Below are 22,919 nucleotides of genomic sequence, written 5' to 3'. Positions count from 1 at the left end.
AGCAAGATGAAGTTCCTGAAGTGCTTGGTGAAGGTCATCAGCCGATCTGCAGAGATAGGATGAACCCTTGAAGGAGAAACGGAGTGCAAAGGGGAAACCCCATTTATAGGTGATATGATGTTGCTGGAGAAGCTGCAGATGTGGTTTCATCTCTCTTCTTCTAGTTAACGTTGCTTGGGAAAGATCCTGGAAGACTTGGTATCGGTGTCCTTGGAATGTCAGGGAGTCCTTGTTGCGGGACGCCACCATTAGTTGCTCCTTAGTGCGAAAGTAGTGGAGTTTCACAACTATGTCCCTTGGGGGGCCATCAGCTGGGCGAGGGGCCAGGGTGCGATGGATGCGGTCCATCTCCAGGCGCTCGATGGGTATAGATGGAGCTAATTCTTGAAAGAGGGCAGTGACGGTGGATTGTAGATCTATGACCGTTTCGGGGATGCCCCGGATCCGCAAATTAGAGCGCCTGGCCCTGTTCTCAAAGTCCTCCAGACGCGCCTGTAGGGAGAGATTTTCTTCACGCAGGGTTTCCAGCTCCTCCGTATGATTGTGGGTGAGGACGCCTATTTCATCTACATGTTGTTCCAAGGCTGTGGTGCGATGGCCCAGATCCCTTATCTCGTGTGTCAGCCTTTCAGTAATAGTGTCTGAGGTGTGCTTTAGGGCCTTGGTGAGCATCAGCTCGATTTGCCTCAGGAGATCCGGGTGTCCCGCATCAGGGAGAAAGGTAAGGGGAGTAAGGCTGAAGTCCGTGTCGTGCTCGCTCTCTCTCACGGCAGGCGGCCGTGGTGGAGGAGCCGTGAGGGATGCTGAGAGGGATGCTGCCAGTCCGGGAGCCGATGCCGCCGCCATTTTAGAGGAGGCTTTCAGGAGGGCGTCTTTGATAGTTTTGCCGCTGTGTTTCTGCTTTGATCCGCCGTAGACCATCGCAGGATGTACCGGAGGATAGCGGGTGTGCGTAGCGGGGAGTGAAGCCGCGATCAGGGTCGGATGCCGAGGCTGTCAGGCTATAGTGTCGCCGGAGATGCGGAGCTTCAAGCAGACATGTCTGTCTCGAGCGGCTCCGCGCATGCGCCCCCATGATTCTGTTTATTCACTAAGGTTCTCTAACAAACCTCTGAGAGTTTCACAGAACAGATATATTTATACTGAGATTACATTACACACAGATAGACTCTACTTACTAATTAGGAGACTTCTGAAGGCAATTGGTCCCACTAGATTTTAGTTAGGGGTATCAGAGTAAAGGGGGCTTTCTAAAAATGCACAACACAGATATTTATTTTTAAAAAATATTTTGAAAACCATTTATCATTTTCCTTCCACTTCACAATTATGTGCCACTTTGTTTTGGTGTATCACTTAGGGCTCTTTCACACGGTCCGCATTCCGTTGCGGACCGTGCTCTGCTCAGCGGGGATCGATCCGCCGATCCCCGCTGAGCCGGCAGATGACAGCTCCGTCTCCGCACTGTGTGTGGAGAGAGAGGTGTCAGAGCGCCGCTGCTCTCTATGGGGAATCGGATGAGAGCGGACCGCCTGTCAGCTCTCATCCGATCCGATCCCCAGGACGGATGGAAAATAGCGTTTCCATCCGTCCGGATTTCACGGACAGGATCGGATGCGGATGGCAGCGGGTGTCAGCGGACATGTCACCGCTGACATCCGCTGCTCCATAGGGCTGAATGGGGCATCCGATCAGATCCGCCTAAAAAACTGACAGGCGGATCTGATCGGAACGCCCGTGTGAAAGAGCCCATAACATCCCAATAAAATACATTTACGTTTTTGGTTGTAACATGACAAACTATGTAAAATTGCAAGGGGTATGAATACTTTTCTTCAAGGCACTGTACTTCATCTACCATCATTCTTAAAGTAGAACTGAAGGCAAAACCTTTTCTCCTTTTGGAGAAAGTAAAGGAGAGTTCAAATTGTATTCTGTAGCATATCTCCAGCTTAAAATGTAGCATGTCCCCACTCTCTGACCCTCATTTCCTCTATTAGGTCTGCAGTTTCCAAAAGTCCTCTGAAGCACTTCATATACTGAACATTATGTGTGGTTCCTTGGTGATGTCAGGGGAAGTATTTGAGGCCCCCTTTAGCTCACCGGTTGGAAACCATTGAGATATATATATGTATATATATATATATATATATATATATATATATATATATATATTACTGTGCAAAAGTTTTAGGCAGGTGTTAATAAATGCTGTAAAGTAAGAATGCTCTCAAAAATATGTCTTTCATCTGCTGCATTAGGTTTCCTTGGCTAACTATCTCCCCTACGGTCCTCAATGTGTCCCGATCGATGGTGAAAAATACAGGCAGATACTTATCCATTGTGCCATACAATCAGGAAGGCATGTGATTGGCCCCAAATTTATTCTGCAGCTGGACAATGACCCCAAACATACAGCCAATGCCATTAAGAACTATCTTCAGCGTAAAGAAGAACAAAGAGTCCTGCAAGTGATGGTTTGGCCCCCACAAAGCCCTGATCTCAACATAATCAAGTATGTCTGGGATTACATAAAGAGATGGAAGGATTTGTGGCATCCTACATCTACAGAAGATCTGTGGTTGGTTCTCAATCACCAACCAGCTGCTGAGTTCCTTCAGAAACTGTGCAAGTGTACATAGAAGAATTGATGCTGTTTTGAAGGCAAAGGTTAGTCACATCAAATATTGATTTGATTTGGATTCCTCTTCTGTTCATTTACTTTCTATTTTGTTAAATAATAAAAATAAACTATTAGCACTTCAATTTCTGAAAGCATTTCTAATTGACAGTTTTTTTTACACCTGCCTAAAACTTTCGCACAGTACTATATATATATTGTGAGGGATTAGCTCGGTAGCGGGTGTGGAGGACCCCTTTGAGGGGGTTCGTTACACAGGGAGATAGCCAAGGAGTGGTTGAAAACAACAGTTTATGGTTTATTCTTCCAATTTCTTCAAACAAGTGCATGCAGCAAAAACATCAAAAAATCAAAGTAAAACACAAAATAAATCCTGGCCACTGTGGGCGTCTACCTTCTCACACACAGGAACCTACCTAAAGAGTCTTCCCAACCTACTGTTGGACAGACACTGCTGATCCTACAGCAGACACTCAAATGTCCATTTGTGTTTTCTTTACACAGAAAAAGTTCAACACCTCACCTTTAGAAGTCTCTCATCTGACTGCTCTCCCCAGCTCACACAGCCTCAGGAGGCAGCAATCACTAGACTTCCTTTGGACAAATTATAGAGGCCTTAATTTCCTCATTCTGAACAGCTGAAGTCTGTTCAACGTCCTTAGACAGTTCTGGCTACCTTTGCAGCCGACACCCTATAGTAATTGGTGAATTTTCTAAACCAGGTGGAAATGTATCTCCTGTCTGTGACTACATCCACAGATTTACCTGACTTCCTGTCACATACCCCCCCCCCCTCTTGTTTCAACCCTAGGGTTGGGACACAGTTTTCCAGGCACGCATGTGTCAGGCACCGCTCTTGACTCTCACTGATAAGCCTCCTAGTATCTTCAAGCTTCATGATGAAACTGTTTCTGTCATCTTCATTGACATATTTCTCATAAATGTCAGACAACTTGTCCTTTATCTCATATACACATTCTTTAACTGCATTTTTGGCATCATTTCGCTCCTTCCCAAGTTTGTCCTGCATAACCGTCTGTCCTATCCGCCATGGAGGACCGCGATCCACAGGCAACTCAATTGTGCTAGTCTTAATGTCTTCAGCAATCTTGAGCCGCCTTTCTCTGCAATCAATAAATGATTTCCACAAAACTTTGAGAACCTCTGCTTCACTTAGCTTTGTTCCAAGTAATATCTGTACTTTTTCTAGTGGACCTGTTTTGTCTTGATCCACGGTGACTGTTCCCACTACTGTTTCTTTTAAGGTTTGAAGGACCCCTAGAGAGTCTGCATGTATTCTTAAGAAGTCTCCTAATTTGGACAGGGACTCTTGACGTCCCTCTGTTACCTCTCCATACGGCTGTACACAATCATTGACTCTTTGTTGAAAAAGGGAATGATCTTCTTTCTTGAGCTTGGCTTGCTCTAAGATGCTGCGCAGAGGACCTTCCATTTGCGACAACAGGCTGTCACACATTTCTTCAAAGTGACCCCTGTTCCTTTTTCCAGAGATATCAATATCATTCACAAAACATTTCATATTTAGAGGCAGATCTGAAGCATTTGCACTCATCAACATCTTAAGCTTTTCGCCCTCCTGAGCGAGTCGCAGTAAAGGCCTAACATTTGATTTGATATCCAGTTTATATTTCTTGCCAGATTCTTCACAGAAGTAGCCAACCAAAACATCATCAAATTTCCTTCCACCATCATATGGGTCAAAGGCAGTAGCTTCATAAATTAGCTGTAGACAGTTGAACCCAGTGATCTGGGTGGTATCCATTACAGACCTCCTCTTTGCATCAGTGAAGAAGCATGGAACTGCAACACAGTCTATTACAGGTTTCTTCAATGCACTTTCTGCTATTGCACTACTTTTCCCTTGTAGCTCCTTTAGTATTTCCGTGATTTGGTTGAATTGCATATCTGCTGAATTATTTGACCGTTCAAGGTCACCTAGTTCCTTTTCTTTATCTGAACTCCCCATGGAATGCATCTCAAGATCACAATCAAACTTTTGCCACCTGTCTTTCACCAGTTCCATTTTGGAAATATTCCCGGAAAGGCACTTATTAATTTGCTTCACGTTTTCATCAACAGTCTTAGGTCTCTCCACTAGGTGGTGTTTGCTTTTTTCTCCAAGCTTTACATCCCTTGCCTTCTTCACTAGACTTTCAACCTGAACTGAGAAATCATCACATTTCTTATTCAGCTCCTTTGTTTGCTGAAGTTCTAATGATACATTTTCCAGTGTTTGAAGTTTTTGAAGGAACGGTTTATTCCAGAGGGGTGATTCAAGCAACATGTCATCAAATTTCTGATGCTCACTCAGGACAGACCCCAAAACACTGATCCTTTTAAAAACTGCATCAGGCACACTATCCCGTCTTTGGGAAAGATCCTTTGTCGCCTGTAATTCCTCTTCAAGTTCTTCCAACTGAGTCTTCATCTCTTCTACTTGCTGTTCTAAGACTCGCTTAGACTTTTCTAGCTCCTGAACGCTTTTCTCAACGTCATCCTTGGAGCTGATCAAACCTTCCATCTCTGTACACAGCTGTTTGTTCACTCTTTCTAGTTCAACCTTACACTCTAGAGCTTCCTCCAAGCAGCGAGGCAAGAACAGGGCTTTGTTCTCTTTATCACGCGCCTCCGCTTCTGCACGGTCGTGTTATTCTGCATATTTTGCAGACACAGTCTTCTCCTCACCAAGCATCTGATCAGACTTCTTTTTCACATCTTCAACATTCTCTAATGAATCAACGCTTTCTTCCATGCGTTTTTTCATATCCGCTATCTGAGCTTGCAATGTTGCGACTTGCTCTGATAGGTTTTTCTTTGCTTCCTCCTCCTCTTTTAATTGTTCCAGGAAGCCATTTTTCTCATCTTCCATTTGTTTTAGTTTTGTGCTAAAACTCAGCCTTTGACACCTCTCTTCCTGTAAGAGTTCCTGAGTGTCTTGCAGCTGCGATTTCAAGATAGAGAAATCTTTAGCAATTTCTCTAGATTTGCTGTCTGCTTGAGAAAGCTGATTTGTGACATTGTCCAACTCAACCTGCAGTCGGTTTGCCTTCTCTGACAGCTTAGCACACAATCGGTCACCTTCTGACACCTTGACTTGCGATTCCTGCAGCTGTGCCTCTACTTTTTTTCTCTTGTGTTCAGAATCTCCTTTTCCCTGCATAAGAGCCTTCACCTCATTGGCTAGTTTCTGGGAATGAGACTGTAATTCTGCCACACAGGATTCTTTCTCCTTTAACTGCTGCTGGACACGTTGGGCTTCATCTTTCCAACTTTCACAGTCCGTACGCAATTCATCTACCACATTGCTCAAAGTGGTGAGCTCATACACAGTACTCAGTAATTTAGCCTCTCTCTCATTTTTCTCCTTGTCGCTGAGAGACAATGTCGTTTTCAGAGAGACATTCTGTTCCTGCACCCCCTGCAGGTCTATTTTTGTAGCTTCCAAAGACTGAAGACTTTTTTCCAGCTGATTACGCATCTCCAACATATCACCCTTACTTTGCTCCTGCAAAGTCTAAATTCCAATTTCCTTTTCCATGAGGATGGTATCTTTCTCCATTATAGTCTCTCCACGTTTTTGTAACTCGGAAAAAAGAAGAGCAGTGGATTCTTCCCACTGTAACACCTGAGCCTGCAAGTTTCTATGTTCTATCCTAAGCAACTCCAGGGCTTGTTCCTTTTCTTCCATTTTCCGTTGCAAGGCATCCAACTCAGCCCTGCACACATACTCGGTTTCCTCCAAACCGATGGCCTCCATTTGCTGCTGGCGTCTCTGTTTCAAGCCCGCCATGCTCTCTTGGTGAGCCTGTTGTTGAGCTGCAAAGCTCCGCTGAAAATCCGCATTTGCCCCAGTGTTGCTAGGGGCAACAACCTTCCTCTTTAGTAGACTCTCTTTAGGCATGGATGGGGCTCGTTCAGATGGTAACATCCCCTCCATCCAAAAATTTTGAGACCACTGTCTCTTTAAAACTAGTAGTTTTTCTCTCTCTTACAAGATCTCTTCTCCTGCAGACACAGTTTGTGCAGTCTCATGCACCAGACACAACAAAGTCCATCAAAAATGTTTTGAGACCACTGTCTCTTTAAAACAAGTAGTTTTTTTTCTCTTTCAGGATCTCCTCTCCTGCACACATAGATTGTGCAATATCATGCACCAGACAAAGTTCATAGAACATATGCACTTCTTTGCAGGGATCTCTGCTTCTGCCCAATGCATACCTCCACCATATGTGAGGGATTAGCTCGGTAGCGGGTGTGGAGGACCCCTTTGAGGGGGTTTGTTACACAGGGAGATAGCCAAGGAGTGGTTGAAAACAACAGTTTTTGGTTTATTCTTCCAATTTCTTCAAACAAGTGCATGCAGCAAAAACATCAAAAAATCTAAATAAAACACAAAATAAATCCTGGCCGCTGTGGGCGTCTACCTTCTCACACACAGGAACCTACCTAAAGAGTCTTCCCAACCTACTGTTGGGCAGACACTGCTGATCCTACAGCAGACACTCAAATGTCCATTTGTGTTTTTTCTTTACACAGAAAAAGTTCAACACCTCACCTTTAGAAGTCTCTCATCTGACTGCTCTCACACAGCCTCAGGAGGCAGCAATCAATAGACTTCCTTTGGACAAATTATAGAGGCCTTAATTTCCTCATTCTGAACAGCTGAAGTCTGTTCAACGTCCTTAGACAGTTCTGGCTACCTTTGCAGCCGACACCCTATAGTAATTGGTGAATTTTCTAAACCAGGTGGAAATGTATCTCCTGTCTGTGACTACATCCACAGATTTACCTGACTTCCTGTCACAATATATAATATATATACACATACACACAGTATTTCACAAACGTGAGTACACCCCTTACATTTTTGTAAATATTTTATTGTATCTTTGCATGTGACAACACTGAAGAAATTACACTTTGCTACAATGTAAAGTAGTGAGTGTACAACTAGTATAACAGTGTGCATTTTCTGTCCCCTCAAAATAACTCAACGCAGCCATTAATGTCTAAACCGCTGGCAACAAAAGTGAGTACATCCCTAAGTTAAAATGTCCAAATTGGGCCCAGAGGGTCAATATTTTGTGTGGCCACCATTATTTTCCGGCACTGCCTTAATTCTCTTGGGCATGGAGTTTACCAGAGCTTCACAGGTTGCCACTAGAGTCCTCTTCCACTCCTCCATGACAACATCACGGAGCTGGTGGATGTTAGAGACCTTGTATCCTCCACCTTCCGTTTGAGGATGCCCTACAGATGCTCAATAGGGTTTAGGTCTGGAGGCCCATTCTCTGAAAGGAAGGGGATTATGCTCTGCTTCAGTATGTCACAGTACATGTTGGCATTTATGGTTCCCTCAATGAACTGTAGCTCCCCAGTGATGGCAGCACTCATGCAGCCCCAGACCATGACACTCCCACCACCATGCTTGACTGTAGACAAGACACACTTGTCTTTGTACTCATCTGGTTGCCCCCACACACGCTTGACACTGTCTGAACCAAATAAGTTTATCTTGGTTCATCAGACCACAGGACATGGTTCCAGTAATCCATGTCCTTAGTGTGCTTGTCTTCAGCAAACGGTTTGTTGGCTTTCTTGTGCATCATCTTTAGAAGAAGCTTCCTTCTGGGACGACAGCCATGCAGACCAATTTGATGCAGGGTGCGACATATGGTCTGAGCACTGACAGGCTGACCCCCTCACCCCTTCAACCTCTGCAGCAAAGCTGGCAGCACTCATACGTCTATTTCCCAAAGACAACCTCTGGATATGACATTGAGCACGTGCACTCAACTTCTTTGGTAGACCATGGCGAAGCTAGTTCTGAGTGGAACCTGTCCTGTTAAACCACTGTATGGTCTTGGCCACCGTGCTGCAGCTCAGTTCCAGGGTCTTGGGAATCTCCTTATAGCCTAGGCCATCTTTATGTAGAGCAACAATTCTTTTTTTTAGTTTCTCAGAGAGTTCTTTGCCATGAGGTGCCATGTTGAACTTCCAGTGGCCAGTATGAGAGAGTGAGAGTGATAACACCAAATTTAACACACCTGCTCCCTTATTCACACCTGAGAACTTGTAATATTAACGAGTCACATGACACCAGAGAGGGAAAATGACTAATTGGGCCCAATTTGTACATTTTCACTTAGGGGTTTACTCACTTTTGTTGCCAGAGGTTTAGACATTAATGGCTGCGTGTTAAGTTATTTTGAGGGGACAGCAAATTTACACTGTTATACAAGCTGTACACTCACTACTTTACATTGTAGCAAAGTATCATTTCTTCAGTGTTGCCACATGAAAAGATATAATAAAACATTTACAAAAATGTGAGGGGTGTACTCACTTTTGTGAGATACTGTATATATTTTAACACACACACACAGGATATTTACTTAATGTTAATATGTGGAGAGGCATCCTGTCGGGCCAGGATGCCTTGTCCAAAGGCGTGGATTTTTCCTCCGACTCCATTAATTGTCAAAATACTACTCAAGATTCAGCGCAAGAAATTTTCCGCTATAGTGATCCTCCCCTTTTGGCCCAGATGACCGTGGTTTCCTTTGGTGTGAAGAATGAAGGCCTGTCAGCCATTTCCACTACCTTCATGTCAGGATCTCCTGGTTCAGAAGGGGGTGTTTCATCCAAACCCCAGCAGGATGAAATTAATAGCATGGAAACTGAAAGGAGATCTCTGTGCCAGTTAGATTTATCTGACGGTGAAGTGCACATCTTACTGCAGGCCCGAAAGAAACGGACCAACTCTACCTACCATCGAGTTTGGAAGGCTTTCCAGCGCATTTCGGCAGAGAACTGGAAATCCCTGTCATTACAGTATCAATATTTTGGAGTTCCTGCAAAGGGGTCTGGAAAGCAGCTTAGCTTACAATTAATTAAGAGTCCAAGTCTCGGCTCTATTGGCCATGTCAAACAAGAGGACAGTGGGCCTTAGTTTCCTTAGCTGATCACTTCTTAAAAGCAGCTATCAAGATCAGAGCTCTTTTTTCCCTAAGTGGGATTAATCCTGAGTCTTGAAATGTTTGTTGCTTCCTCTGTTTGATTAATTTTCCACATGCTCTTTGTTCCATCTAACTCTGAGGACTATATTCTTGATGGCGAGTGTCAGAGCTGTGTGTCTTCTCATCTGGTGCTTCAAGACAGAATTGTGCTATGACTGGTGCCAAACTTATCTCCTAAAGTTTCTATCTCATTTCATATAAATTGTAAGTCAATATTCCCAGCCTTACTGGAAGATGGTTCAGAGGATGGATAGAAGAAGTTAGACCTAGTTGTTTTTCTGGCTACCTGGAACGAACTAAGGATTTCTGTAAGCAGGAAATTATTTTTGTCTATACCATGGGTCCAAAGAAGGGGTTGGCTGTTCCCTCAAAATTCATGTTCTCCTGGATCATCGATACAATACAAATGGCTTACCAATCTCTGGGCCTTCCACCCCCTTTAGAGGTGAACGTGCATTCTATACAAGGCATGATGTCCTCTAAGGTGGCATATGCTTAGGTTTCGGGCTGAAGTAGTTTGCAGAGGAGCAAGCTGAAATGCATCGAATACTTTTATTCGCCACTACAGGGTGAATGTGGCCCATAGAGGCATTTGGTTCTACGGTCATTGTAGCGGCTGTCAGGCAATAAATTGTTTAGTAGCCTTTAGGTTTCGGTGTTTTCTTTCCCTTTTTGTGGTGGTTTCCCTCCCTTCTTGATGGACATTGCTTGTTACATACCGTGGTAGACTGACATGAGGAGGTCCAGGAATATGGAATTTTTTTTCCTTACAGTAATTTTCCTTTACTGGATCCTCCTCATGTGAGCCAGGGATTCCCCACCCAGTTTCCGTCACTAGGTGGGACATTGAGAACAATGACTATGGAACACGCCGCACTTTATCGGCTAGTTAAGAGGTTGTCCTTGAATGGTCAGAGGTGGCGGAGCTGACCCGTGGTAGGCTGACAAGAGGAGGATCAGGTTGTTCTAAGACTACCCTATACACACAATGCTGGCATGTAATTTTACTCCAGCATGAGCAGCATCGTCTATCTCCTTCAGGAAGTGGGAAATATAACATCTACAAATAAAATCTACTGCCAGGAGCAACAGGTAAAGAACTATGTTACAAGGGGGCTGTGTTAATGCCAATCTACAGCATACAGTATATGTCATTTTTTCTTTTTTTGTGCTCCTAGTTAAAATTTATCCTAACTCTAATTCATAACACCAATCATCCCCTGCAAGATTGCACCTCTCAAATTGGGCTTTACAACTGTTTTGGAAGCTACCTCTCCTGCATTGAGATTTCACAATGCTGACATTCAGATGCCAAACACTATTGATCTGGCTGAAAAATGTGCATGCCCCAAAACTACGGTACAATAGTTCACAGTTAAACAATGCATGTAATATTTCTTTACTCATGACAAGCTATGCCAATGTTTCTTTGATCTACGCTGTAGGCAAGTTATTTTGTATGTATTTTGAGTTTCTGACTGTTGTCATTCATTAAATATAAGGGTAGTAAGGGAGAGGAACTCTTCCTTGTTGCCTAGCAATATTATATGAAGGAAAACTGAGACGATCTGGAATGTAAAATATCACCGGATACCCAAGTTTCTCTCTGCAGCTGCTACTACCCAGTAGTTACAATTTTGTAATGCTGTCACCTTCCTATAGATTTGTCAGTTGTCAAGATATCTCACAACAATGAAAATGACAGGAACATCAAGCTCAAGTATTTTAATGACTTGCTGCACAGAAATACTAGCAGAGAGCAAAGTATAAATGCAGCTTATGACAGCACCTATAGTCAATAATACCTATTAAAAAAACATACTATATAGATGTATTTATATAGTTAAATACAAACAATTTCACGTACTGATTAGAAAACTGGTGCCCTCTTCCCCTTTTGCCTCTATGCCATGGTCTTTGTCCTGATAAATAAAGAATGGAATAAACGAAAGGAAATTAATTATGACAAGGTACTTCTAAGCATCAACTGCTATTTGCAGGCTTTGCATTGCAATTAATAAAATGGGCTATCAATGCATCGCAATTAAACAAAAACTAGATATGCGGCTTTTTATTTAATCACATCACAATCCAACATATGGTATATGCTTTGGGATGTGCTGCAACCCACAGAGTGCTGTAAGTATTGGTAAAACCTTTCCCCACCCAAAAATAAAACTAAAAATCTAGAACTCCCAGGCACCATTTCTACAGATGTGTTTATGCTGTATACCAAATGCCCTACAATTACATCCATGTTCATAGGCCTTTAATAACAAAATGTTTGAAAATAGGCAGCTGCAGGCCTAGCAAGAAGGACCTCTCTGCTCCCGGAATATGAACTTGTGTTTACTGCTGCCAGTAGCAGTACTTCTGTAAAGGGTTCAAGCTGCTGTGGGTAGATCTGCTTCACATTCGCCATTATCCTCTATGGCAGTCATTGTGAACCAGGGTCCTGAAGAACCCTACGGTTCTTCCAGATGTTGACAGGAGTTCCTTGATGTGTGACTAATTGACCTCCTTTCTGGAAGGACCAGAGGCATCCTGACTACAACTCTAATGGGGCATTTTGCTTGCTGACATTTTTTCCACTGACTCACAAATAATTTGTTTCAGCAAGGGCTCCCCGATACCTGAAAATTATTTTATGATTCCTCTGGGGTTAGAAGATTGATAAAAGCTGCTCTATTGAGTAGACCCACTTATTCACAGCTTATACACAAAGAATTATTGTGGGTTAGATAAAGGGGAGGAGTCCTTGAAATGCATCCTGCGACCCCATTTATCACAGGGGACCATAGTCCACCAAGTGCGGTCTATGGGAACAATAAACCATGTTAGAGTTCATGAACTGCTACCTGTGTTACGTCTGCCATATTCATAATTTCCTTGGTAAGGATCTTCTGTGTCTTCAAAGTGTGCATGTGGTTCTAAGTAACACAAATTCAACAAATGAGTGGTCTTAAGAATACCTGGACTTGCATTAAAATTGCATTGTTTCCACAACATATAAAGTCATTGGACAGTGTTTATTTCTGAGAAGGTATCTTACTGATCTACCTTGGTGGCTTGATTGTGGTCTGTAAAAATTACTCGACTCTCTTTGTTCATTGGAACCGGCATACTGATGAAACTGATTTTCTCTAGAGAAGGTGTTACCAAATCCTCCTGACAAAAAGGATACAGTACAAGCTATTAATGACATTTATTTATATAAAGTGCATCCAAAACATAAAGCAGCACTTGGGGGGTTTGAAAGATGATTTTTTTTTTTTTAAAGTTTTGAAGAGGCATAAGCTCATCTTCCTCAGGACGGACTTCCATCCCAGAAGCACTGCAGAAAAAGAGGGAGAAGAGTGGGGATTTTAAATCCCCAGATTGCTGCACCAGCTACATGGGCACTGACAACTCATCACTCACGGAGGGAAGTACAGCAAGGACGGGGGGTGAAGTGGGGATGGTGTATGATGTTAGTTCACCTTTTCATTTTTTCTGAAAAGGTGAACAAATCCTTTATGGTATCAATATGTCCTTAATGTGATAAGCATTAACAAAACTATATACCAAAATACAAGTGCTCATTCAGTGATATTTTCAATACAAAGGTTTGGCAAAGATCATACTTCTAGCCATTTGTGCAATGATCATTACTGCTACAATCTACTGAGTTACAATAGACATGCAAGTAACACTCTCTAAAGGGGGAAAGGACTGCTAATATTAAGTATAAATTTGTGCTGTAAGGCTCCGTTCACACATGTCCGGCCGTTGGTTCGTGCCTGGGCTCCAGTGCGTCCCTGTTCACAGGTTCTGGTGCAAATCAGGTCTGAATTTTAGCCTGAATTCACACCTGAATCAGAGCAGAAGATGCACAGGACCATTTTTAATTGTGGACCGTGGCCTCCCTGGACATTGAGAGATGGTCACACTTGACTCTCATGCGAACAGCGGACATTCAATTCGTGTGTACCTAGCATTGCCATGAAAGAAAAACAGCAGATATCACCAAATCTCACTCCAACTCTTCAGAGACTTGCACCTTAAAGCGGAGTTCCAGCCTCAAATACCTTTTTTAACAAAAAATACCCCTATAATACTAATCCATTGCCCTTTACAGAACCGCTATTCTCATACTTACAAGGTGTACAGTATTGGATTTTAGTCTAAATCTTACTTTTAAAAACGCTGTCTGGGCGCGGCCATCTTAGATGTGGGCATCTGAAGCCGCAGTGTAATCTGCTGTGTCCTTCTTCCTGATTCCAGGGAGTGTTCTGGGAGTTCTTCCTGATTCCGGCCTCCTGGTAGTGATGACAAACAGCTCCCAGGATGCAATGCAAAGGCGGAAGTGATTTCGGTGGCCTTTGCCACAGAGGAGGGAGAAGGAGGAAGTACAATCAAAAATGCCCTGAAAATAAGGTAAGGGATCCCCGAAAAAAAATGAAAAGGCCCAATTGTTGATCAGCATAGCAAGCACTCCAGGAAGCACTAAAGTTGTAAAATAGGCCGGAACTCCACTTTAAATCATAGTACAGATATACAGCTAGGAGGCTGTAGACCTTGGCACCCTCACAATACCAGGAAGTGCAATGCTATTTTAAAGAAGCATTTAAGACTAAATGCATAATAAACATTTCTAAATGCCCCCTATAATATACGACAAATCCTCACTTCTTTAGCTCATTTCCACTTCAATATGAAAAGGGGATTCTGATTCTTGTTGCTATATGCAGTAAGAAAATTCCTGTTAGCACACATTATAGTCATGTATGACAACAAATGTAAAATCTAAAATGTAGTCTTCAAAACAAGCCACCAGACTTGATGATCACAGGTACAGTATGTTTCTTTCATCTCAACCCTGTGTTTGATTAACAGGAAATTCACTAGTAATAATATAATCACTTTAAATGTCAAAAGTAAACCAAAAGTCATTGAAATTTTTAATTTTGTGCTTCATTTGGTTAGTTTGACTGACAGCAATGTCAAGTTTGCTGGGACAAATTCCTGAATGACTAAAGTAGGAGATTTATATGGGTAGATCAATGACATGGGGAAATGTATGCCAATGCTGTTTTTTGTAATTAATGTAGACTGGATTTTTTTTTGACAGTATTGTGATTTTATTTATTGTGGCAAACACTTTTACTATTTATCACAAAATGTTTACAATCATACCTCTGTGGTTTTTTTGTTGCCTTTGAACATTCCACTGTTGGTGTCTTTCAGAATGATATTCATACTGAGGATTGTATTCAGATTGCTGATGTCTGCTAAACGAGCTACCTGAAGTCCCAGAACTGGACCTCACTGTAGAGAAAAAGAAACACAAGCAAAAAAGCAATAGGTTATACTCCCAATTGTATCACTGATCCGCATGAAGGACCAGTTCACACCCCAAATTCTGCATTCCAGATGTGTTTCTGCATGCCTGTTTTTGGTGCGTTCTGGCAATTTTTTTATGCTCTTTGGTGCGTTTTTCCCCTTTTTTTTTTCTTCATCTCAATTCCGGACATGTGCATTCATACATTTTTGATGCGTTTGGCCCATTCCAGATGCGTTCCATACAGAAAAAAATGCTGTATGTTGTACTTTAGTTGATTGCACTGGAGCGCATTGCACTGGTGTGAACTGGGGCCATTGGAATGCATAAACAGCACTGTGAATGCTTTTTGATGCAGATTAAAAATGCACTGGACTGCCTCTGGTGTGAACCAGTCCCAATAGTTTTCCACACTGGTACTTCATTTTTGATAGACACACACCGATGAGTAATCATATCAATAATTCATTTTTTATTACACCCCCACCAATTATTTATTGTACTAGCACTCAGGTTTTGGCTTAACTACATCAACATTTCATTTGACTACAAAAAGGAATCATCTAGGTACCTTTCTTTTTGATTGACCTCCGATAGTCTATTGTAAATATCAACAAAAACCTGACTTTGACTGCCAACACCAAAATCTATATTATATATTCAAAAAAGTGATATGACAGACTTAGAGGAAAGTTTAAAATCAAATTAAATATATATATATATATATATATATATATATATATATATATATATATACATACACACACACACATATATATTATAATTATTATATATTAGAATATATATTATTATTATTATACAGGATTTATATAGCGCCAACAGTTTGTGCAGCGCTTTACAGTGTGGGGGGAAGACAATACAGTTACAGTACAATTCAATACAGGAGGAATCAGAGGGCCCTGCTCATTAGAGCTTACAATCTATATATGTATATATATTTTATCCACAAGCACATGTAAGCCAAAATAGCAAGTAGAATAAGCAATCTCTACTTGCTTGTAGATATAGCGATACAATACAAGAGGGCTACATACCATTTTTTTCTGTTTTCAGTTATAATATACTTATGATTGGACACTGACAGACAATAGAATAAAATTGTATGTTTGCCTGTTTTCTTGGCCAAAGATTTTTAGTTTTTGGCATTTTAACCACTTCTGGACTGGAAGATTTTCCCCCTTAATGACCAGGCCATTTTCTTGCGATTCGGCACTGTGCTAATTTAACGGACAATTGCGTGGTCGTGCGACGTTGTACCCAAATAAAATTGATGTCCATTTTTTCCCACAAATTGATCTTTATTTTGGTGGTATTTTTTTTTTTTTCATTAGTTTTTATTGAAAGAAAATTTCACAATACAGCAAGATAGTACAAACCAGTATAAAATGATAGATAACAAATACATTTGCATTTGCATTCAGGGTACAACTTGAACAGTCCAGACCCAACAATGTTGCGAACAATGAGATAAGATATCATTAATACCATTGATAACAGCATTATACATGAGCGGAACATGATAGCCGTAACAGGGTAGTGCTCTTTTAGGAAGGGGGGAGGGGGGGAAAGAAGAAGAAGAAGAAGAAGAGGAAGAAGAAGAAGAAGAAGAAGAGGAAGAGGAAGAAGAGGGGGGGAGGAGGGAGGGAGGAGGAAGAGCGAGAAGAAGAGGGAGGAAGTAGAAGAGGAAGAAGGAAGGAATGAGGAGGAAAGGAGAGAGAGGGGGGGGGGGGGTGATCAAGTCACAAGGGGGAGGGGAGTGGAGTGGGGGAGGGAGGGAAGGGTAGATGGGAGAGGTGGCGAGGAAGGGGAAGGGGAGGAGGGGAAGAAGATAGGAGGAGAAGAAGAAGGAGAAAGGGGGGGGGAGGGAGGATAGGAGAGGGATAGAGAGGAGTGTAAGGGAATGGGGAGCGGAGGAAAGGAGAGAGAGAAAGGGAGACAGCTAGAGGGTTATGTGTCCACTCTGAGGGGATTTGCGGATATTAACATAGTCAGCGAGATTAGCACTACTCGAGTTATGAGCACCCACTGCCGAGTCTGGAAAAGAACAAGAATGCAATATAACATGTGGGGAGGGGGAGCAAGGGGGGAAAAAGGAAAGGGAAGGATAGGGGGGGGGGGTCAGCTCATAGGAAGTCATAATGCACATTTCAGCGTAGGTACTCTAAGAATTGAACCGTTACATAAGTATAATAGAGATCTCAGTTACCAGATAACCAGGAATGCCATAGGGACCATTGTGTGTCAAATTCCTGTCCTCTACCCGCCTTGCGGGCCAACACCCCCTCATATGCCTGATTAGTCTTTACTAGTTCCAGTACCGCAGACACCTTGGGTGTCTCATCTGCCCTCCACTGTCGGGCTATGGTGTTCCTTGCAGCTAAGAGGATGTGTGTAACCACGTTCCAACAGTCCTTGGGGAAGCGGTCAATACCCAAGTTTAAGATCGCCAGTGCCAGAGAGGGGCGGGTGAGCACTCCCGTAATGGCCGAAATAACTGTAAAAAGTTTGTTCCAGAAGCTAGTTAGATTTTTACATGACCAAAATACATGTTTGATATTGGCTGTCTCTCCGCAGCCCCTACAGCACAAAGGCGAGTACTCTGGGACGAACTTAGAGAGGCGATAGGGGGTAAGGTACCATCTCAAGTTTATTTTTTGGGAGAGCTCCCAATGGTTGGCACAGGAGGAGGCAGACCTGATGGAGCGGAGGGCAGTGCGCCACTGGTCATCCGTAAACTTTTCCTCCAAGTCCGCCTCCCACTTCTCCAAGGGGGGAGTCTTGCAAAAGTCCAGTTTTTGCTGAAAGCAGTTATAAAACAAGGAAGTCCCCTTAGCGGAGCGCGAGGCCCCTATGAGATACAACCAGCCAGAAGAGGGCAGATAGATATGCGGAGACGATAATGTGCGGAGCAGGTGTGCAATTCTGATGTATAAATAGTATTCATGGCAAGGGAGCCCAAACTCACATTGCAGCTGGGGGAAAGGCTTGAGGGAGTCTTTGATCAAAAGGTCATCTATGGTTGACATACCCCGCCCCGTCCAGCTCCCAAGAGAAACGTGTGGTATCACCAGTTCTAAAACCTTGAGCGGAACGAGGACTCTCACCAACCATGAAGGCCTAAATGGAAGCGAGGCAAATTTCCTCCATGCCAGGAGGGAGGCCTGGACCGCCAACGGCAAGTCTCGTAAAGGGAAAGGCCTCCACCTGTCAGCCAGGAGCACCAACCGCAGGGACAAGGGGGTACAGAATTCCGCCTCTATTGCGCTCCAGGTGGTCCCGTGTGTCGAGGACACCCAGGAATGCAGCTGGGCCAACTGGGAGGCCAACAGATAGTCACCAACATCCACCATACCCATTCCCCCCGCGGACCAGTGCCTGACCAACAGATTATGGGTGCTCCTCGGTCGTTTGTCCCTCCACACCAATCCCTTCAGAGCGGCCTGAAGCTGCAAAACATATTTACGTGGAATGGGTACGATCAGTGATCTGAAAATATAAAGAATTTGGGGCAAGAGGATCATTTTGAACGAGGCAAGGCGGCCCGACCAGGTGAGTTCAGTTTTAGATATACGGTGACTTTCAGCAGAGATCTTAGTGATCAAGGGTGGCAGGTTAGCATTGGCCAACTGGGATACCTTAGGGGTTAGGTGGATACCTAAATATGGAGTGCTATGCGTTTTCCATGTGTAGGGATATAGGTCACGCAGTTTAGTACATAAGTGTGGGGGGACGGACATTGGCAAAATCAGGGACTTGGAGAAATTGACCTTGTAGTAAGATACGAGGCTAAAGCATTGAAGGATCTCGTGAGTGGCCTTCAGGGATCGAACAGGGTCCGTCAGGAAGATGATAACATCATCTGCAAAGAGATTGACCACGTGGTGGCGTGAACCTATTCGAAATCCCCTGACGGCCCTCGAGGACCTCACAGCTTCTGCAAGTGGTTCTATGAGTAAATTAACCGCTTCCATACAGAGCAGTTAGACCCCCTTCCTGCCCAGACCAATTTTCAGCTTTCAGCACTCTCACACTTTGAATTACAATTGCTCAGTCATGCTACACTGTAACCAAACAAAATTTTTATCATTTTTTTCACACAAATAGAGCTTTCTTTTGGTGGTATTTGATCACAACTGGGGTTTTTTTTTTTCGTGATATAAGCAAAAAAAGAGCAAAAATTTTGCAAAAAAAAACACTTTTTTTTAGTTTCTATTATAAAATTTTGCAAAAAATTAATTTTTCTTCATACATTTGGGCCAAAATTTATACTGCTACATATCTCTGGTAAAATTAACCCAAATTAGTGTATATTATTTAGTCTGTGTGAAAGTTATTGAGTCTAGAAGCTATGGTACCAATTACTGAAAATTGATCACACCAGATGTACTGATGGCCTATCTCCTTTCTTGAGGCCCTGAAATGTCAGGACAGTACAAATACCCCCCAAATGACCCCTTTTTGTAAAGTAGACAGTCCAAGGTATTTAGTAAGAGGCATGGTGAGTTTTTTGAAGTTATAATTTTTTCCCACAATTCTTGGGAAAATGAAGAAAACATTTTTTTTTCTTTTTTTTTCCCAAAACGTTGTCAATTTATAAGCTATTTCTAACACATAGCATGTACACAGCAAAAATGACACCCCAAAATTCATTCTGCTACTCCTTCTGAGTATGGTGATACCACATGTGTGAGACTTTTACACAGCCTGGCCACAAAAAGAGACTCCACGTCCAAGTAGCACCATAAGGCGTTTTAGGAGCATAAATACACATAAAACTTTCTTACTACCTATCACACTTTTCAAGGCCCTAGAGCAACAATACAATGGAAAAGTCCACAAAATTACCCCATTTTGGAAAGCAAACACTCCAACGTATATTCTATGAGGCATTATGGGTCCTTTGAACATGTCATTTTTTTCCACAAGTTTTTGGAAAATGTGGGAAAAAAATAAAAACTTTTTTTTTTACACAAAGTTGTCAATTTATAGGATATTCCTAACACATAGCATGTACATCGCAAAAATGACACCCCAAAATACATTCTGCCACTCCTCCTGAGTATGGCAATACCACATGTGTGAGACTTTTTCACAGCCTAGCCATATAGAGGGGCCTAAACATCCAAGGAGCATCATCATGCATCCTAGCCACTTGCCTAGGCCTATTTTTGACATTTGGTGTTTACAAGCTAAAATCAGTTGTTTTTGCTAGAAAACTACTTAGAACCCCAAAACATTATATATTTTTTTTTAGCAGAGACCCTAGAGAATAAAATGGAGATTATTGCAATATTTTTTATCACACCGTATTTGCGCAGCGGTCTTCCAAACGCAATTTTTTGGGAAAAAAATCACTTTTTTTAATTAAAAAATAAGAAACCAGTAAAGTTAGCCCAATTGTTTTCCATAATGTGAAAGATAATGTTACGCCGAGTAAATAGATACCCAACATGTCATGTTTCAAAATTGCGCACGCTCACAGAATGGTGACAAATTTTGGTACTTAAAAATCCCCATAGGCGACATTTTAAAAATTTCTACAGGTTGCTATCTTAGAGTTACAGAGGAGGTCTATGGCTCAAATTATTGCTCTTGCTCTAACGATCGCGACGATACCTCACATGTGTAGTTTGAACACTGTTTACATATGTGGGCGGGGTTTCCGTATGCGTTCGCTTCTGCGCGCGAGCTCGCGGGGACACGGCGCTTTAATTTTTTTTTTTTTTTACTATTTATTTTATTTATTATTTTTTATTTTTACACTGTTTTTTTTAAAAAAAAAAATTTGATCATTTTTATTTCTATTGCAAGAAATTTAAACATTACTTGTAATAGAAAAAGGCACGACAGGACCTCTTTTTTGTGAGATCTGGGGTCAAAAAGTCCTCAGATCTCACAAGTACACTAAAAGATAGAAAAAATAAAAAAAAAAAATTAAAAAAAAATTAAATAAAATGAAAAAAAAAAAAGGGACCTTTAAACTGGTTGCTAGGCAACGACGTTTGCCGTAGCTCCGGTCCTCCAAGACCATAGAGTCGAGTGAGGGCAAGCTTGCCCTCACTCGACATCCTGTCTGTGAGGATCTGGGACCGGATCGTTTTCCCCGCTGCCGGCGGGTCCGGTAAGCGGGGAAAAGGACCAGAATGCAGCGGGAGGGGGGGGGGGCACCTCTTCCGCCACCCCGGAAGGGTGATCCCGCGGCGAATCTGCCGCTGGGACCACCCTTATCGGAAAGCCAACCGTCCACCGTTTAAAAAAATACCAGGGTTATGGCAGCTATCTGCTGCCATAACACCGGTATTTAGGTTTAAACGGACGACGTATGTTAACCTTTTTGGACTTAGACATGGTGGCTGTATGAAGGGTGACAGGTACTCGGGTACTTTGCTGGGCAGGTGACAGGTACTCTGGTACTGATGAGCAAGTGGCAGGTACTCGAGTACTCCGATAGGCAGGTGACAGGTACTCGGGTACTCTTATGGGCAGGTGACAGGCAGGTGATAGGTACTGATGAGTAGTACTGATACTGATAGGTGATACTGATACTGTACTGATGGGTACGGATGATCAGTACTGATACTAATAGGTGATAGGTACTGATGGGTACTGATGAGTACTGATGAGTAGTGATGGGTAATGATGAGCAGGTGGCAAGTACTCGGGTACTTCAGGTGTCAGGTACTCTGATGAGCAGGTGGAAGGTACTCGGGTACTCTGTTGGGTAGGTGACAGGTACTCGGGTACTCCGATGACGGGTACTCAAAGTACCAGAGTACCTGTCATCAGAGTACCCGAGTACCTGTCATCAGAGTACCCGAGTACCTGTCATCAGAGTACCCGAGTACCCGTCATCAGAGTACCCGAGTACCTGTCATCAGAGTACCCGAGTACTTGTCATCAGAGTACCCGAGTACCTGTCATCAGAGTACCCGAGTACCTGTCACCAGCCCATCAGAGTACCTGTCACCAGAGTACCCGAGTACCTGTCATCAGAGTACCCGAGTACCTGTCATCAGAGTACCCGAGTACCCATCATCAGAGTACCCGAGTACCTGTCATCAGAGTACCCGAGTACCTGTCACCAGCCCATCAGAGTACCTGTCATCAGAGTACCCGAGTACCTGTCATCAGAGTACCCGAGTACCCATCATCAGAGTACCCGAGTACCTGTCACCAGCCCATCAGAGTACCTGTCATCAGCCCATCAGAGTACCCGAGTACCTGTCATCTGAGTACCTGATGGGTTGGTGACAGGTACTCGGGTACTTTGATGGGCTAGTGACAGGTGCTCTTTATTGGGGGGGGGGGCAATCAGTGTGGTTGGGGTGCACTATGATTGGTAACTAGCTGTTACCACAATCTCCTCCTCACACAGGATCAGTGTGTGAGGAGGAGAACACGGTGACAGCTAGTTACCGTGTTCTCTGATGACATTTGTGACCGGCTGTGATTGGACACAGCCGGTCACGTGGTAAAGAGCCAATTTCATTGGCTCTTTACCTAGATCGGGGATGGGCTCTGTCCGAGGGACGAGCCTCGTCCCCGATCGCCGCGCTGCGCGCCCCCGGGGGCGCGCATTAAGGAAGGAACGAGCGGCTCGCGCTGGAGCCGCTCATGTGATCGGCTGTGATTGACACAGCCGATCACGTGGTAAACAGCCAATTTCATTGGCTGTTTACCTTGATCGGGGTTGGGCTCAGTCCGAGGGACGAGCCTCACCCCCGATCGCCGCGCTGCATGCCCCCGGGGGCGCGCAGTAGCGGGGAGATCCGGGCGCCGTCATATGACGTCGGCCCGGATCGAGAAAGGATTTGTGCCGACGTCATTTTACATGACGCGGTACGGAAGGGGTTAAAGATCGATGGGGATAGCGGGCAGCCCTGCCTCGTGCCGTTTG

At 43.4% G+C, this 22,919-nt stretch overlaps 1 protein-coding gene across 3 annotated transcripts in view; it reads right to left on the bottom strand.

Moving 5' to 3' along the window:
• FAM120B (family with sequence similarity 120 member B) overlaps positions 1-22,919 on the bottom strand; it is a 401,073-nt gene that overhangs the window by 19,680 nt on the left and 358,474 nt on the right. For all 3 annotated transcript variants that reach the window (XM_082251418.1, XM_082251420.1, XM_082251419.1), the window contains exons 9-12: positions 14,857-14,988; positions 12,742-12,849; positions 12,540-12,611; positions 11,549-11,603 (exon numbers count right to left, since the gene is read on the bottom strand). In XM_082251418.1, coding sequence (XP_082107544.1) covers positions 11,549-11,603; positions 12,540-12,611; positions 12,742-12,849; positions 14,857-14,988 — 367 coding nt within the window. The remainder of the gene's footprint in view (positions 1-11,548; positions 11,604-12,539; positions 12,612-12,741; positions 12,850-14,856; positions 14,989-22,919) is intronic.

Source organism: Pelophylax lessonae, assembly GCF_965119305.1.
Source record: "Pelophylax lessonae genome assembly, chromosome: 3".
NCBI classification, from domain to species: domain Eukaryota; kingdom Metazoa; phylum Chordata; class Amphibia; order Anura; family Ranidae; genus Pelophylax; species Pelophylax lessonae.
This window is presented reverse-complemented; position numbering and strand designations above follow the sequence as displayed.